The 15,834-nt window shown below is 44.0% G+C and overlaps 1 protein-coding gene across 1 annotated transcript in view; it reads left to right on the forward strand.

Moving 5' to 3' along the window:
* Positions 1–533: 533 nt before the first annotated feature.
* Positions 534–15,834, forward strand: part of LOC309661484 (putative E3 ubiquitin-protein ligase HERC6) — a gene marked incomplete at its 5' end in the record, with an annotated part of 43,975 nt that continues 28,674 nt past the window's right edge. The window contains 8 exon segments of the mRNA XM_082463174.1: positions 534–727; positions 2,589–2,685; positions 6,744–6,883; positions 7,577–7,617; positions 7,620–7,635; positions 10,189–10,238; positions 11,572–11,759; positions 13,400–13,589. Coding sequence (XP_082319300.1) covers positions 534–727; positions 2,589–2,685; positions 6,744–6,883; positions 7,577–7,617; positions 7,620–7,635; positions 10,189–10,238; positions 11,572–11,759; positions 13,400–13,589 — 916 coding nt within the window.

The following is a 15,834-nucleotide window of genomic DNA, read 5'->3' on the forward strand; positions in this document are numbered from 1 at the left end:
CTTCAAACCTCTAATAATTCAGAGACAAACGCTTTGGGAGAACAGTTTAGATTGTCTCGTAGGGAAATGTGCTCAGGTTTTCATTTGTGGGCACATCTGGCCCATTGGGAGGCATGTTACTGCACTCTTCACTGTGAGTGCCTCTGGCAACTGCCTCTCACACTCAGGCAGGCTCCCTGCCCTTAGCAAAGGATTCACTATTCTCCCTCTTCAGGGCTGGAAAGTCAGAGGAATGGAGGAGGGCTGATCCCATCTTCTCTCCTTTATCTGGCTGGGTTTTGACTCCACCGTCATAGAGCAATGTTAGGGCAAGCAACAAGTCCTTACAGGTTCCCCTCCTCCACATGCCCACCCTTTTAAATAGCAGCCATATTCCCATAAGGACAGTGCCACACATTGAGCCTATTTCCTTCACACCTTTAAGGTGTTCTGTAGGCCTTGATTTAAAAGTCATTGGAAGAGATGGGAAATCCCAGAGACCCTTCCTTTTGAAGAAAAGTCCTTTCTTAAACTTGGTATTAAATTAACAATCTTGTGGGAGGTATGGTTTTGTTTTTGTTCCTAAAGAACGAATTCCGGCATTGGAAACTCTACATGTTGGTCCGGTGAGCTGTGGAAAGCAGCACTCCCTGGCCGGCTGTCACAAAGGAAGGGTCTTCACGTGGGGATCTGGTTCTGAAGGACAGCTGGGAACTGGAGAATTTAAGGAAATAAATTTTGCGCCTAAGTACGTATTTTAATTCATTCATTTATTCATTCAGTAGTTTTGAGTTTCATGTGCCAGGCACCATGCAAGATGCCAGGGTCCAAAGATGACTGTAACAAACACGGTCCCTAACCTCACGGGTTACAGTGTAGTGAGGGAAGGAGGCGGGAAAACAAGGTATAACACCAGTTATTATTTAATTAGAGTCTGTGAAAGAGCAGGGCAGCATGAAGTGAGAACCTGTGACCCTGTGATCTTAATCTTAGGTACTGGAAATAACTGTGGGACCCACTTGGACCTCCAGAGTTGGTGTAAAGATTATTTTAAAGAGAAAATATTTGAGCTACAGAAAATTCACAGAGACATCTTACCTGACTAAAACAGGGTCTCCTGAAAATACAGCTGCCATTAACCCTCCTTTGAGGGAGTTTCCTATGAATTCAGCTGTTGTAAACACAAACTGCCCAATCAGCATCAAAAAACCCAATTGAACCTTCCATCCTCTCCCACTGAAGCCCTAAAAAAACCGTTTTGCTAAGTTAACATATGTACACCTCTACTCAGGCTATTGTACAAATTTTCCATTACTGGGAGCTCCTGTCTGTACATGTAGATAAACTTTGCCTTTTTTCCTGTTAATCTGTATATACTCAGTTAATTTGCAGGTCCCCAGTCATGGGACACAAGTTGGAAGAGGAAAGGTTTTCCTCCCAACATAATCTTTTGGCTTGTCATAAGCCAGTGGATCCTAATATTTTACTTAGTAAAATCGGGGGAAAAAAATCACATCCTCACACACAGCTTCCTAGGCCAAAGGATATGACAAGCAGTCTGAACTGTGTGTTCATGAATTACGTGCATTGGAAATTTTCAAAAGCATGTTTTTTAATGCTAGGAGGTTACCTTTTGTTACTTTCTCTGCTCATTAAATTGTAGAAGAGATTGCTGTGGCTTGGAGGAATGAGCACCGAACTTGGAATGAAAAGCCCGAGGTTTGAGTCTGTTCTACAACTGATAGCAGTTCACCTCTCTGAGTTTTCCTAAGTTGAACCGTATGAAATTGCTGATAGTTATGTTTTTGATCCAGAAAAATGGCAATTTAATAGGAATCAACCTAGTGGTATCTTTATCTCACAGGGTGAGATAGGTGTTGTAGGTGACAGTACTCTATAAATTCTAAAGCCCTGGACTATATGTGTGTGAAGAAATTTATTTTTCTTTTAGGCTGATAAGTATAGCATAAAAGTTAGTACATTATACAATGTGTTAAAAGCCCAATAATTCAAAAGCCCAATTCACTTTTTTAAAAATTTTTATTAATTAATTAATTTATTCATTTACTTTTGGCTGCATTGGGTCTTCATTGCTGGGCGCACGCGGGCTTTCTCTAGTTGCAGAGAGCGGGGGCTACTCTTCATCGCGGTGCGCGGGCTTCTCATTGTGGTCGCTTCTCTTGTTGCGGAGCACGGGCTCTAGACACGCAGGCTTCAGTAGTTGTGGCGCACGGGCTTAGTTGCTCTGCGGCATGTGGGATCTTCCCAGACCAGGGCTCGAACCCGTGTCCCCTGCATTGGCAGGCAGATTCTCAACCACTGCGCCACCAGGGAAGCCCCACTTTTATATATTTAATCAAACCTCTACTAAAGCACATCAGCCTGGTTTCATTATGCAAGTACATGAAAAATTAAATTTTAAGCTAAGTGAATATACAACATGTAATCTGATCAAAATGATTGTTTTATACTGTTTGTAGTCAAAATCCATTTAGAAGCCAATAAATAAGTAAATTTAGCTTGGTAATACATTAGATTTTTTTTAAAGACTATTTTTTAGAGCAGTTTTAGGTTTACAACAAAAGATTTATTTTTTACTTCTAAAAACAATACTCATGGATTTATGACTTTCTTATAGACCTTGCGGATGTTCAAATCAACCACATTTTTGCTGGAACATATGCCAACTTTGTGACAACTTACCAGGTATCTATTACACTTTCTGTTTCTTTTAAAAATCATTTTTTTCTCTGAGGAAGTGACCAAACCTGACACATACTGATCCAGTAAGACAAGCACAGAGTTTGTTTTGGTTTGTCAAGACTTGAGTCACCTCAGGGGAAAGAGGATGAAACCTAACTGAGCGGGATGGGCAGAGAATAAAGGGGAATAAGTGGGGAACAATGACTGTGACAGTTCTGAGAAGTTTTGTCGTGAAAGGGAGTAGACCACCGTGAGAGGGTTTTGTTGCTGTTTGGAGGGGTGATATTATGGTATGTTTGTACGATATTAAGGTATGTTTGTATGATATTAAGGTATGCCAGTGAGAATGATCCAGTTCAGGAGGAGAAAGTGATGGTGCATGAGAAAGAGGGAATAATTGTAGAGGTAATGTCCCAGAATAGGAGCAAGGAAGCAGGGTCAAGGGTCCAGTGTGGCAAGTAGGGCTTTGGGCAGAAATTTTTATTCCGTTCTCATGAGGAACAGTGGAGGTGAGGGTAGGTTGCTTGTGGGAAGGTGATTAGTTCTTCCCTGATTGTTTCAGTTTTCTCAGTGATGCACAAGGCACGGTCCTTATTTGAAACTTAATGAAGCAGAGGAGGATCGCTACAGGTTTAGGAATAAAAGGAAAGTGTGCAGTAGTGACTCAGAGTGAGACAGTGAACATCGCGGGAGATTACTAGACAGTATAGAGTAACCATTTGAAATCTGTGGTTGTAGGGCATAAGGTGAAATCAGTCGGCACAGTTGTTTGTTTTTCTCCATTGATGTTAAGCTGCTTGGATTCCTTTGGAGTAATTCAGATTGAAGGTTAACTACAGGTGGACTTTTGCTAGGTAAGTACAATAGGAAAGGGACAGAAGACTTGGAGGTATTTGCAAAGGACTGATTACACTGCTGACCATAGAATCTAAGCTGGGTAAGAAAGACATGAAGAGGAGGATGGATAATGAACAAACAATAGGGTTGATGGGTTGGAGAGCCCAGTGGCCTCAAAGAATGTTGGAGTGGATTCCACTCTAAAGTGTCTTCGTCTGTTCGGGCTGCTATAACAAAATACCATAGATCGAGTGGTTTATAAACAGAAATTTGTTTCTTACAGTTTTGGAGGCTGGGAAGTCTGGGATTAAGATGACAGCACATTTGGGAATTCCCTGGCGGTCCAGTGTTTAGGACTCAACACTTTCACTGCTGTGGCCCGGGAACTAAGATCCCCCAAGCTGCACAGTGCGGCTAAAAAAAAAAAAAAAAAAAAAAGATGATGGCATATTTGATGTCTGGTGAGGGCCTGCTTCCTGGTTTACAGGTGGCTGTCTTCTCACTGTATCCTCATGTGGCAGAAGGAGCAGGGGTGAAAGAGCTCTCTGGGGTCTGTTATAAAGGGCACTAGTCCCATTCCTGAGGGCTCCACCCTCATGACCCAATCACTTTCCAAAGGCCCTACCTCCTAATACCATCACAGTGGGGGTTAGGATTCCAGTATATGAATCTGGGGGGAGAACAGTCAGTCCATAACGTTCTGCCACTGCCCCCCTCAAATTCATGTCCTTCTTGCATGCAGAATACATTCATTTCATCCCAACAGCCCCCAAGTCTTAACTCATTCCAGCATCAAAGAATGTTAGCCTGGGAGTTCCACTCTGAAGTCAGTGAATTAGAAGGATGGTGTATGATGATCAGACGGGAGAATGTTTCTGATGGAAATTTAGAAGGTGGAACAATTTTTGTTTGTTTGTTTGGCTGCGTTGGGTCTTTGTTGCTGCGTGTGGACTTTCTCTACGGGGTTCTCACTGCGGTGGCTTCTCTTGCTGCGGAGCACGAGCTCTAGATGCACCAGCTCAGTAGTTGTGGTGCACGGGCTCAGTAGTTGTGGCTCACGGGCTCAGTAGTTGTGGCTCGCGGGCTCTAGAGTGCAGGCTCAGTAGTTGTGGCGCACGGGCTTAGTTGCTCCGCGGCATGTGGGATCTTCCCGGACCACGGCTTGAACCGGTGTCCCCTGCATTGGCAGGCAGATTCTCAACCACTGTGCCACCAGGGAAGTCCCTGGAACAATTACTGGTGATTATAAAGTACAGAACATCACCTTTATCTAGGGCAATAGTTCTCAACTAGGAGCGGTTTTGCGCCCCTGGAAACATCTGGCAGCGTCTGTGCTCAGCTGAGGTTGTCCCGAGGGCGGGGCGTGCATGTCGGGGCGGCTGCTGCCGGCATCTCGTGGGTAGAGGCCGGGGCCGCTGCTGAACATCCTGCAACGCACAGGGCAGCCGCTCACGACAGAGAATTATCTGACGCAAAATGCCAGTCGGGTCGGTGTAGAAGCCCCGACCCGGGGCCTGGGCGGCTGCAGGGGAGCAGAGGGAGAGTGGAGACAAGATAAAGAACTGAGAGGTCACGTGGGGAAATAAACCGGCTCCATTAAGTGTGAAGCTGCCGAGAAGGACAGGAGAGTGATGCCAGGCGCGGACGTGCTTGGAAGACAGTCAGCAGCGTGCTGAAGTTTTCAGTGATTGAAGGCTCGTGACCAGGACGTCGGCAGGGATACAGTCGGATGTTACGTGCGTCAGAGGAGCCGGGATCTTGAAGAAGAAAGTAGAAGCAGTGGTCTGTAAATGCCAAGAGCGAGCGCCTCATTGTCCTAAGGTCCCTGGGATGGTGGAGGGAAAAAAGCTTCCCCATGGTTGAACTCCAGGGAACATCCAGGACTCAGATCAAGACGGTGAAGGGAGCTTTGGGAGTCACGGTAATACATCTTTTTCAGAAGGTCTTTAGCTAAGCATTAAACAAAAGTGAGGCAGAATTCCCTGACTTACTATAAGTCAGTGGAAGCAGAGGTATCTTACGGAGCAGAGCACTAACGTCCTCGGAAGAACGTATTAAAAGACAGGTGTTTCTCTCCAGACGGTGATTTCTGACACCTCTGGTTGAGCCATTTGGTTTCAAATATGATATAGAACCATGGTTCTCAGAAATGTGGTCCCCAATCGGCAGCCTCAGCCTCACCTGGGAATGTGGTAGACGCAGATTCTTGAGCTCCACTCCTGACCTGTTGAATCGGAAACTGTGGAGATGGACCCAGCAGCCTACGCTTTAACAAGATCACTAGGTGATTCTGTTATCAGTTTGAAAACCACTGATATAAAAGCAAAAACCTGTGGATGATTAAAGGGCAGAAAGAAACTAGTATTTACTGAGTACTTACTATAATCCAGAGGCTTTGTATACCTAATATCTTTTAATCTTAACAGGAGCCCAGAGACGTAGGTATTGTTATCTCATTTTTTAATTGTGGTAAAACATATATAACATAAAATTTGCTATTTCAACCATTTTAAAAGGTACAATTCAGTGACATTACTTGCATTCACAGTGTTGTGCAACCATCACCGCTATCTACCTCTAAAACGTTTTTCATTACCCCCAGCAGAAACTCTTTTTCTCCCCAAGCAGAAACTTTTAACCATTAAATAATAATTCCCCCTTCCCCACTACCCGTAACCCCAGGTATCCTCTAATACCCTTTCTGTCTATGAATTAGCTTGTTTCATATTAGTGGAATCGTACAATATTTGTCCTTTTGTATCCAGCTTATTTCACTCAGCATAGTGTTTTCACAGTTCATCCATGTTGCAGCGTGTGTCAGAACGTCCTTCCTTTTCATGGCTGAGTAATATTCCATTGTATGGATGTACCATATTCATCTGTCGGTGCTGTTGCTGGACGTGGGTTGTTCCCATCTTTTTGGCTATTGTGAATGATGCTGCAATGAATATTGGCATACCGTATCTGTTTGAGTCCCTGTTTTCAATTCTTTTGTGTTCTCTCATTTTTTAAATAACAAAACTAAGGCTTGGACCAAGCAAAGTGGCCAAGGCTAGGGAATGGAAGAGCCAGGCCAGTCTGATGCCGTGGCTTCTCCCACCAAACCCCACTGTCTGTCTGAGAGGATGGGGGCCTATCTCCCACCTGTGTTTTACTCACTACTTCGTGTGTGTGTGTGTGTGTGTGTGTATTTTCCTGATCATTCTTTTCTTTCTTCCTAGAAGGATCCTAGTTCCACCAGTGTTTCCAGGAAAACCCTGCCAGAAATAAGCCGAATTAACCAGTCGCTGACAGAAAAATGGATGGCAGTGGCAAGAGGAAGTGCAGAGCATGAAGTGGCTGAGAGGTGGCTCTGTCCGACAAAGTAGAAACTGGGAATCTCCTGGTGGTCCAGTGGTTAGGCCTCTGCGCTTTCACTGCTGGAGGCCCAGGTTCGATCCCTGTTTGGGGAACTAAGACCCTGCAAGCCACGTGGCACGGCCAAGAAAAAAAGGAGAAACCACTTTTATTTGGTTCTGAAGCCTTGGTCATTTTATCCTAGACATAAGAGAGAGGATTTGGCTTTGTCATGAAGGCATTTGCATTTTAACCATGATTCTCTTCTACCATCTCTTAGTTTGAAGAAGTCATTGATGTATTCATTCATTTATCATTTCTTTAACAGAGGTATATTGAGGATGTACAATGTGCCAGGCACTTTGATAGGTGAGGAAGATGCAGGAGTGAATCAAAAATGCTTTCTGTCCCACAAAGCTTTCCCCAGGGCAGACTGTTTTTATAGCTTCATAGTTTATTCTCTGGAGCTCCAGAAGCTTCTGTTTTCAGAAGGATGAATTTTACTTAAATCTAGATGACTTGATCAAATCAACTATGAAGGGTTTTGGTGAGATTAGCAGTCACATGCACAAAGTATACCCAGAATTTGGAAGACTCTTAAGAGAGCAGTTATTTTCGTTAATGATGATTCCACATCATCAGTTACATACAGTATTCGGTAAGATAAAAGGGACATGCTTATAGTATGTTGTGACTTAACCTTGTCTTATTATGTTTGCAGGGAAATTGGAGTGATATTTTCACCTCCTGCTTGTCTGACTGCAAGTTTTTAAAGAAAAGGTAACATTTACATGAGACTTACCTTTACTTAAAACACTGGGGGATATTTAAAATGAAATGTTTCGACTCAGTCATTTTAATATGTGAATTTTGTTATCTATGAACAAAAAAAATCCAACGTTGAAAACTCCATAGGTTGTTACAGAATTCTCCCATTTTTGTAAAGTAATTTCCTATTGGACCACTGCAAGTTGTAATTTCTAATTTACATTGTTCACTTCCTCTGCCCTGCCCTCCTCTGGTGTCTGATTGGCAGGAATGGTGTTTTTTTCAGAATCTTTGTATCTAGGAGCGATCAGTTCATTCTCACATTGCTTTTGTACTTAGAGGCCAGGGCTGTGCTCTGAAGCTCTTATTTTGAGATCAGTAAGGAAAACAGATTCTATTTATTTTATCTTTAGTCTTACTACCACAGAGGAGAATCTAACTTCTCTCCTACTCGGTTTGACACTTGGTCTGATTCAGTAGTTTAAACAGTTCCTCTCTTAAATTGCTCAGTGTTTGGTCTTCTGTTTCTTCCCCTCCCTCTATGCGCTCCAATACTGTACCTGGGAACTACTGAAAGATAAAGTGAGGCATATTAAAAATTGTAAGTTTATTTGAGCGAACATCAATTTGAATCACACAGCACCAATTCAGAATTGCCTAAGTGCTCCAGCGAGAGGAGCTCAGGGAGAGACATATAGAGAAGGTATAGAAACAAAGAAAGGAAATTATTTGATTGGCTATAACTTAAAGCCTAGTGGGCTTTTTGTGACTGGTTGCCCTTAGCTTTTGATTCGTAACTTTGAGGCATCTACAGGCTTAGATTTTGGTTTGCTTTTACAGGCCACCATGGCACTAGAGCCACTGCAGTGTAATGGCCTCCTTGTTTAATTACTTTGGCAGTAACAAGGGAGGGGAGGGGAATAGCAGCATAAAGGGGCCCTTAGGCTGCCCTCTGTCTTCTCTGGAGGCCGGTGCCCTGCAGGTCTGTCCGCAGCTGGTGTCACTCATCCCGGTCCTCCTTCGCTAGGTCAGGCCCTGTCCCTCCCTTGTTGACTTGGCCTCAGGTTGGCTCACTGGTTCGGAAGATAGCTGTACACATCCGCCACTAGGCGGTACTCACTATTCGCTTAACCCCTGTTGCAGGTACTTCTTGCCTCTAAGTAACCTGCCCTCCCCTCCCCGCCCCCCCCCCATTGTCCCTTTGGTTCTTAACCCAGCTGCGTTCCCAGCCACTCCTCAGGGACACTGGAGGAACTCTTGGGTCCAGCAGCTTCACCTGGGAACCAGAGAAGCCCGGGGAAGATGAGTGTCATGACTGCCGCCCGCAGCTCACGAGGCAGTTATCCTTCTAGGGTCCCCAAAGGCACCCCTGTTCATCCCTGCGTATCCCGGCCAAAGGCAGGAGGTGAGAAGTCAAGACACGGCTTCCCTCTGCCGGCTTCCTCTCCCATTTGCCTTCCTCCTCTTGCCATCCTTCTAGCCTAGGAAGGAGGGGCTCTACCACGCAATGTGTCCTGTTTCTCCCCCACTGCAGCCTCGAGCTAATTCTCATTACCTAGAGGAGGATCTTTTCTACACTAAGAATACTACCTTTCTAAAGTGTCAGTGTATCCACGTCCCCTTCCCAGGGGTGATAAACCTCAAGGTTTGATCTGAAGACGCCAAAGGCTGCAAAGGAGAATTTAGTTTACAGGGCAATTTACAGTACTCTGTTTTGGTACTTGCATAAATGTTTTAGGCCTAGTATTACAGTTGATTGGTTAATCTAGCGAGCATGAAATATTTAATAGTACATTATAAAGACAAACCGTCCTTCAGAGCGCAGGTTCCTGAAATATTACCAACACAGCCCAGGGAGATGCCACACCTAGACAGAGCCTTGGCAGTATTTCTGAGGGAAATGGCCAGGTCTGAATTTTTTTAAATCAGCAGTTTGGATTAAGGCAGGTCTCTCAGTGTGGGAGGGGAGGATTGGGGACGTCATCAGGATTGAGGAAAGATACTACAATCCGGGAACGGTTGGAAACAGCAAGGCAAGGATTTTGAGACAAGAGATGCGAAGAATTTTAGGGCGTAAACTGTTGATGGCTTCCCGTGGTAGAGTTAATGGGTTTTTTCAGGAAGTTCCTAAAATGAACAATCAAGCCATTTGCTTGGGCAAGGGTGTCTTGGAATAGTAAAGTCATGCTAATGAAACAGTGGAATCCCAAAGTAATGTAAATATAGATGGTAAGATAGGTGGGGTTAGGGAGTTTCAGTTCTCAGTGCGCAGGCTGAGTGTGAGGGTAAATGGCTTCAGCTCTCAGATGCAGCGTGTAAACTTTTGCTATTATTGCAGCCCAAACTTGAGATAATAAATTGTTACCTATTCTCTTTTAGGAGGACATAGATTTTATCATTTTTTTGTGTGCCAAGTAAATCGATTATTTTGAAAGAATGCAAGCTTTAAGAAAAAAGATAATATATGATATGTAGTAAAATAAAATTATACATAATGATATATGAAGTTAGAAATATTCCTTTACATCTGTTTATGTGGTTTTTTCGCATGTCTCGCATCCAAAGAGAATCTGGAGAAACTATTTCCATTGATGTGGACTTAGAAATGGCGAGCAGTTAACAAAAAAAGAATGGATTTCTTCTATGGTAATAACCAATATTCACTTGAGAAAGAGATCAATAGAATTTCTTTACAGGAACCAATATGATTACAGTTTACTTTTGTTAGGAGTTGAGTGAGATGGAAGTGTGATAGGGGAGGGGCTAGTGTTTATTATGAGGTTACTATATGCCAGACGCTGTATTAGGCGCTGGCATTTATTTTCTTACTGCATGCTTAAATGTACAGTAGATACAGTACTTTTATTTTCAGTATGAGAAAAACAATGCTTGAGAGGTATAACTTATGAAAAGAGTACTAGTTTGGGATTCATATGTTTTGGGACCCACCGATTAAGAATAGACAGATTAACAGAAAAGTTCTACTCGTGAAGAGCAGCTAGGGATGAGGGTTTATATACCAAGGTTAGGGAAGGGGGAGAAATAAATGAAACAATTTCCATTGGGAGACAGATGGGCTTTTAGGGGGACACATGGAAGATAGGATAGCTTGTGATAATGTTTGTTTCTGCAATTTCTCATCCAAGTGCAAGTGCGGGGTCTTTTTCCTGGCAGTGAAGCTCGCTTGCCTGCCCACCCAGGAGAGGATTTATAGCTGCTTCACTCTTTGAAGCCTCTGCCTTTAGTGAGATGAGGAAAGCTCTGAAGGCTTCTTTCCATAACAGCTCTATCTCTGACGTCTTCAGTTGAAAATCATCTTTACACCGTTTTGGGTCCCTACATTTGGAAGGGAAAGGGAGAGAGTGTTCCTTAATATGCAGTAGAAACTATTTTTATTTATTTACTTTTTAAAATATTTATTTATTTATTTATATTTTATTTGGCTGCGTCGGGTCTTAGTTGCGGCATGAATGTGGGATCCAGTTCCCTGAACAGGGATCAAACCTGGGCCCCCTGCATTGGGAGCGCTTAGTCTTACCCACGGGACCAATTTTTATTTTCAAGATGAAAAAGTAAGAATAGTAAATGTGATCAGGTATATTTTTAAAATAAATATTTAGGTTATGTGGGAGATCACTTGGGGTGCTATTTCCAGTGTGAGTTCTAAGAAACATTAGTTTCACAGAATGCTCTATGAAGAGGGGTTCTTAGTGAAGCAGCTTTAGGAACACTGCATACTGTTATGGAGTCGTGATGCACATAAGTAAAGCAAAGATGATGTCATATACTGAAAGAAATCTAGCTTCTTTGACCCTATTTTTCTCAAAGTTATTTGACTTTGTGACACTATTTTCCCATGTACACCTACTAGCATTCCACAGAAGTCATGTTCTTCTGGATATATGAAAAAACAAATTGTAAGAACATCAGTGTAATAATGTTATACAGTACTTCACAGTTTATTGTTGCATGAATCACCTTACTTAACCCTTAGGACATGTAGAGGCGGATACTCACAGTTAAGAGTATATAAGATCTGTCAGAGAGAATACACAAGCTGTTGGTTCAGAAACCGGCCCCTGTGCTCAGAGAACAAGGAGAGACTGAAGAAAGAGGCAGCCCCTCCAGATTGGAAGGTAGCAGGTTTAATAAGCAAGGGAACTTGCAAGGCTTGTCTTGGGTGGCCGCAAGATGAGCAGATCTGCACCTGCCCGCCAGAATCCTGAAGTTCACATAGAGGCATTAACTGCTGGGTTCGGTCACATAGACTGTCCAGATGGTCTCAGCAGCACCTTACCCTCTCGAGGCTGCATCCTTGGGACAGCTCCCACTATGGGCACAGGGGGCGGGGCATGCACTCCAAACACACGGGAGTGGGTGAGGAGCATGTGACTGCCCAGGTCCAGCTTGAGGGTCAGCGTCCTCTTGATCACCGCCTCCAGACATAAGCTCCTCCAGACAACTTCCAGATCTCAACGGCCTATTCACACAGTGAAGATTTTTTTTTTTTTTTCTCACACCAAAGTCCAAAGCGGGTTGAGATAGGAGCCACCTGTAGGGAAGGAAGAAAATTACTTTTCCTCTCCTTATCTTAGTTTCATTGGCTGGGGCCTCACAGATCACACTGAGAAAAGACAGAGGAACAAGAGAAAAACAGGTTTATTCACACGTGCATCCCACTTACACATGGAAATACTCAGCGATGAGTAACTTTAAGGAGTGGTTAGAATTTGGGCTTCTAAAGCATCTTAGCGAAGAACAGTAATTTTGTAGAGAAGCGAGAAGACAAAAGATATGGACTTGGAGCTTCTGGGTTGGCAAATGGTGGGAAGGAAAATACACGAAGCAAGCAATGGTGGGTAAGGGCTAGTGAGTAAGGTGTGTGGTGTAGAGTCTCCCTCAGCGCCGGCTATCTCTGCTAGTCAGGTTGTTATCCCCTTCCTGGTACGGGAAGCTGGGCACAGGAGGGCACCTTCACAAGGGGAATTTATGTTCTGTTTTCAGGTAGATGGGAGAGGCCAGTGAGCTCATTCTACGTCTGCTTTTTTTCACTTGCCTTCAGCTTAAAATAACCCTCATGTTGGAGTAGCATATTTGGGGGTGGCAAATTCTACTACCCTTCCCCCGCCTCTGCCCAGGTTCATTCAGGGGTGACTCAGGCTCCTTTCTGTCATTCCAGGCCTCAGGGCCACGAAATTCTCCAGTAGGTCTTTTGTGTTGTTGGCAGATGGGGAAAAGAGGGTATGAAAGGTCACATGGGAGGCTTTAGGGGCCAAGCCTGGAAGTGTCACACGTCGCCTTCCCTCACGTTCTGTTAGCTAGAACCCGGTCACATGGGCCCACCTAACTGCAGGGGAGGCTGGGCAATGCCATCTGCCTGCGAGCCCCGGAGGAAGATGACGTAGGACTGGCGAGGTGAACATACGGCGTTTTCTCTGCCGCGGTAGAATGTTAGGTCAGATAGATCTGGACATGGATCCCTTCTAATTGAGCAACCGTTCGTTGTGATTCATTCAGTATGTCCAGGCGTGTGATTTCACTTTCTTTCTTTCATTCACCCCGGTATAAAATAGGGTGGATGGTTCTCACATACTACTTCAGGGGCATGTGGGATACCAGGAGTGATGGAGTTTGAATAGTAGGTTTCGGGGAAAACTAAATGATTATTCCATTTGGAACATAGTGGCCATGAAACCTCTGGTCCCATAGCTTCTTTCTTATAATACTCTGTGTCTAATATATCCTGGGCCTCTCCCTGATGCCGTTTCGACCACAGATGACAACACGTCTCAGGGATCCTCCGCTCAGAGCTCTTCCGTATCGTTCTCCACGCCAAGAAGCTTTATCAGGCTTGCTTCTGCCCCCAGAGCGTCCCGTCATGCACGAGCCTAAGAACTGGATGACTCTGGTGGTTCCGTCTGCAGAGGCCGTTCATCACATGACTGGCCAGTCTTCACGAGTCCTGAGTAAGTGTGATTACCTTTATGTCACTTTATCTGTATTCTCAGTAGAGAGTCACTGTCTGAAGTAGAAGTTGTAGCAAACTTTAGATAGATTGCAAAATACTACACAAATGTTTGAATATGTGGTATGTGCATTACTGAAAACAGTAACCTAAAGCTACTGTCAAATCCAAGTTCGTGTGCCTGATGCACAGTGAGGCCAGACAAACCGAAGCATTGGAGTTTGGAGCAGAGAAAGGTTTATTTCAAGTGCCAAGCAAGGAGAACGGGCAGTTTATGCTCAAAAGACCTAAACTCCCTGATGGGTCTCAGGGAAGAGTTTTTAAAGGCAAATTTTCAGGGAGGGCTGCAGAGTGTGTGACTTTCTTCTGACTGGTTGGTGGTGAGGTAACAGGGTGGTGCTCTAGGAACCTCAGTCATCAGCTTTCTGGTTGTAACCAGTCTGGGGTTCAAGTGCTTATGGTCAGCCTGAAGTTACCATCTTCCACCTGGGTTGGGGTCTTAGTTCCTGTAGAAGCACTCAGAGATATGTGTCAGACTGTCTTGTATATCCCTTGGGGAGGAACCAGCACCCTGCCCCATCTCTGCACTGTTGTTTCCTGACTGGCTTTCCTTCCTTTCTGCATTCCCTCACTTCCTAGTTAGTAACAGTTTGAACCTGCCCTTTGGAACTCAGGGAAGGTCTCGGAGGTTGAAGCCTTTTTTCCTGCAATCAAGAAGCAGGAGGCACGGAAAGCCTTTTGTACCTGGGAGCGTCCCACAGGGTCCCGCACGGTTTCGAAGCTATTATAATCATTACTTTGTCATCACAAAGCATGTGTAGTTCTTAGACTTGGTCATGGCCTTGACATCAGAATTTAATAACCATAGAGTATCCAGTCAAGATGAATCCATACTTTGAAACTTTATGTTGTTTTAAAACTTTAGACATTTTGACCAGAGGTGAGGAAAAAAATGTTTAACTTTGTGTTCTTGTTTTATATTTTATTCAATGCCATGGGATATCCTTTTACAACTTTGCGCTAATGTTCAAGGTCCAAAGCGTAAAAGGTATGAAGGTGAAATGTACAGTAAATTATAAGCTACCTAGTTCCCCTCCCAGAAAGCAGTTACAGAGTAGAGTTTCTTGTGTAACCTTTGAAAGATATTCTCTCTATATAAAAACATATAGAAATACTAAATCTTTTTAAAAATGGTAGCATACATTCTTTGGCAACTTGCTTTTTTCCGCTAAACAGTATATCTTGGAGATCATTATGTTACAGCACCTATACGACTGCCTCATTCCATTTAATGGCTGCGTAGTATTCTATTGGGAGGATATACATAAATTTTTGCTATTATAACAGTTGTAACATGCATTTCTTTGTACATACATAAATTCACACGGGCAGGGAAATGTCCAGAAAGCAAAATCACTGGGTCAAATTGTATGTGCGTTTTAAATCTTGAGAGATTTTGCCAAATGACCCTCCACAGAAGTCAGGGCCACCATGTTGTCCAACTTTAAGTGGTTACCATTCACATTGTCACCCTTGGAATTGGGCAACATAGCTCTGACAGAAGATGTACCAGTTTACACTTAATCAATAAATATGAGCGCATCAGCCCACACACTTCGCCACAGTGTGAACCAAACTTTGGTCTATACCATTCTGAAAAGAAGAATCTCTCTTTTTTTTTCTTTTTTTTGGGGGGGTAGGCTGCACTGCTTGTGGGATCTTAGTTCTCTGACCAGGGAGCAAACCTGGGCCCCCTGCAGTGGAAGCGTGGAGTCCTAACCACTGGACAGCCAGGGAATTCCCAAGAATCTCTCTCTTTTTTTTTTTTAAATTTATTTTCTTTTGCTGCATTGGGTCTTTGTTGCTGCCCGCGGGCTTTCTCTAGTTGCGGCGAGCAGGGGCTACTCTTTGTTGCGGTGTGCGGGCTTCTCATTGCAGTGGCTTCTCTTGTTGTGGAGCATGGGCCCTAGGCGCGTGGGCTTCAGTAGCTGTGGCACGCAGGCTCAGTAGTTGTGGCTCATGGGCTTAGTTGCTCTGCAGCATATGGGATCTTCCCGGACCAGGGATAAAACCTGTGTCCCCTGCATTGGCAGGTGGATTCTTAACCACTGAGCCACCAGGGAAGTCCCCAAGAATCTCTTAATTTGAATTTGAATTTTCTCATTATGAATGAAGTTGTGCTGGTTTTGCTATATTCAGTTCCATTTGTACATCATATTCTAGAAGCTATCAGTTCTCCCCCTTAC

The sequence above is a fragment of the Balaenoptera physalus genome (genome assembly GCF_965194825.1).
Source record: "Balaenoptera physalus genome assembly, chromosome: 5".
NCBI lineage: Eukaryota > Metazoa > Chordata > Mammalia > Artiodactyla > Balaenopteridae > Balaenoptera > Balaenoptera physalus.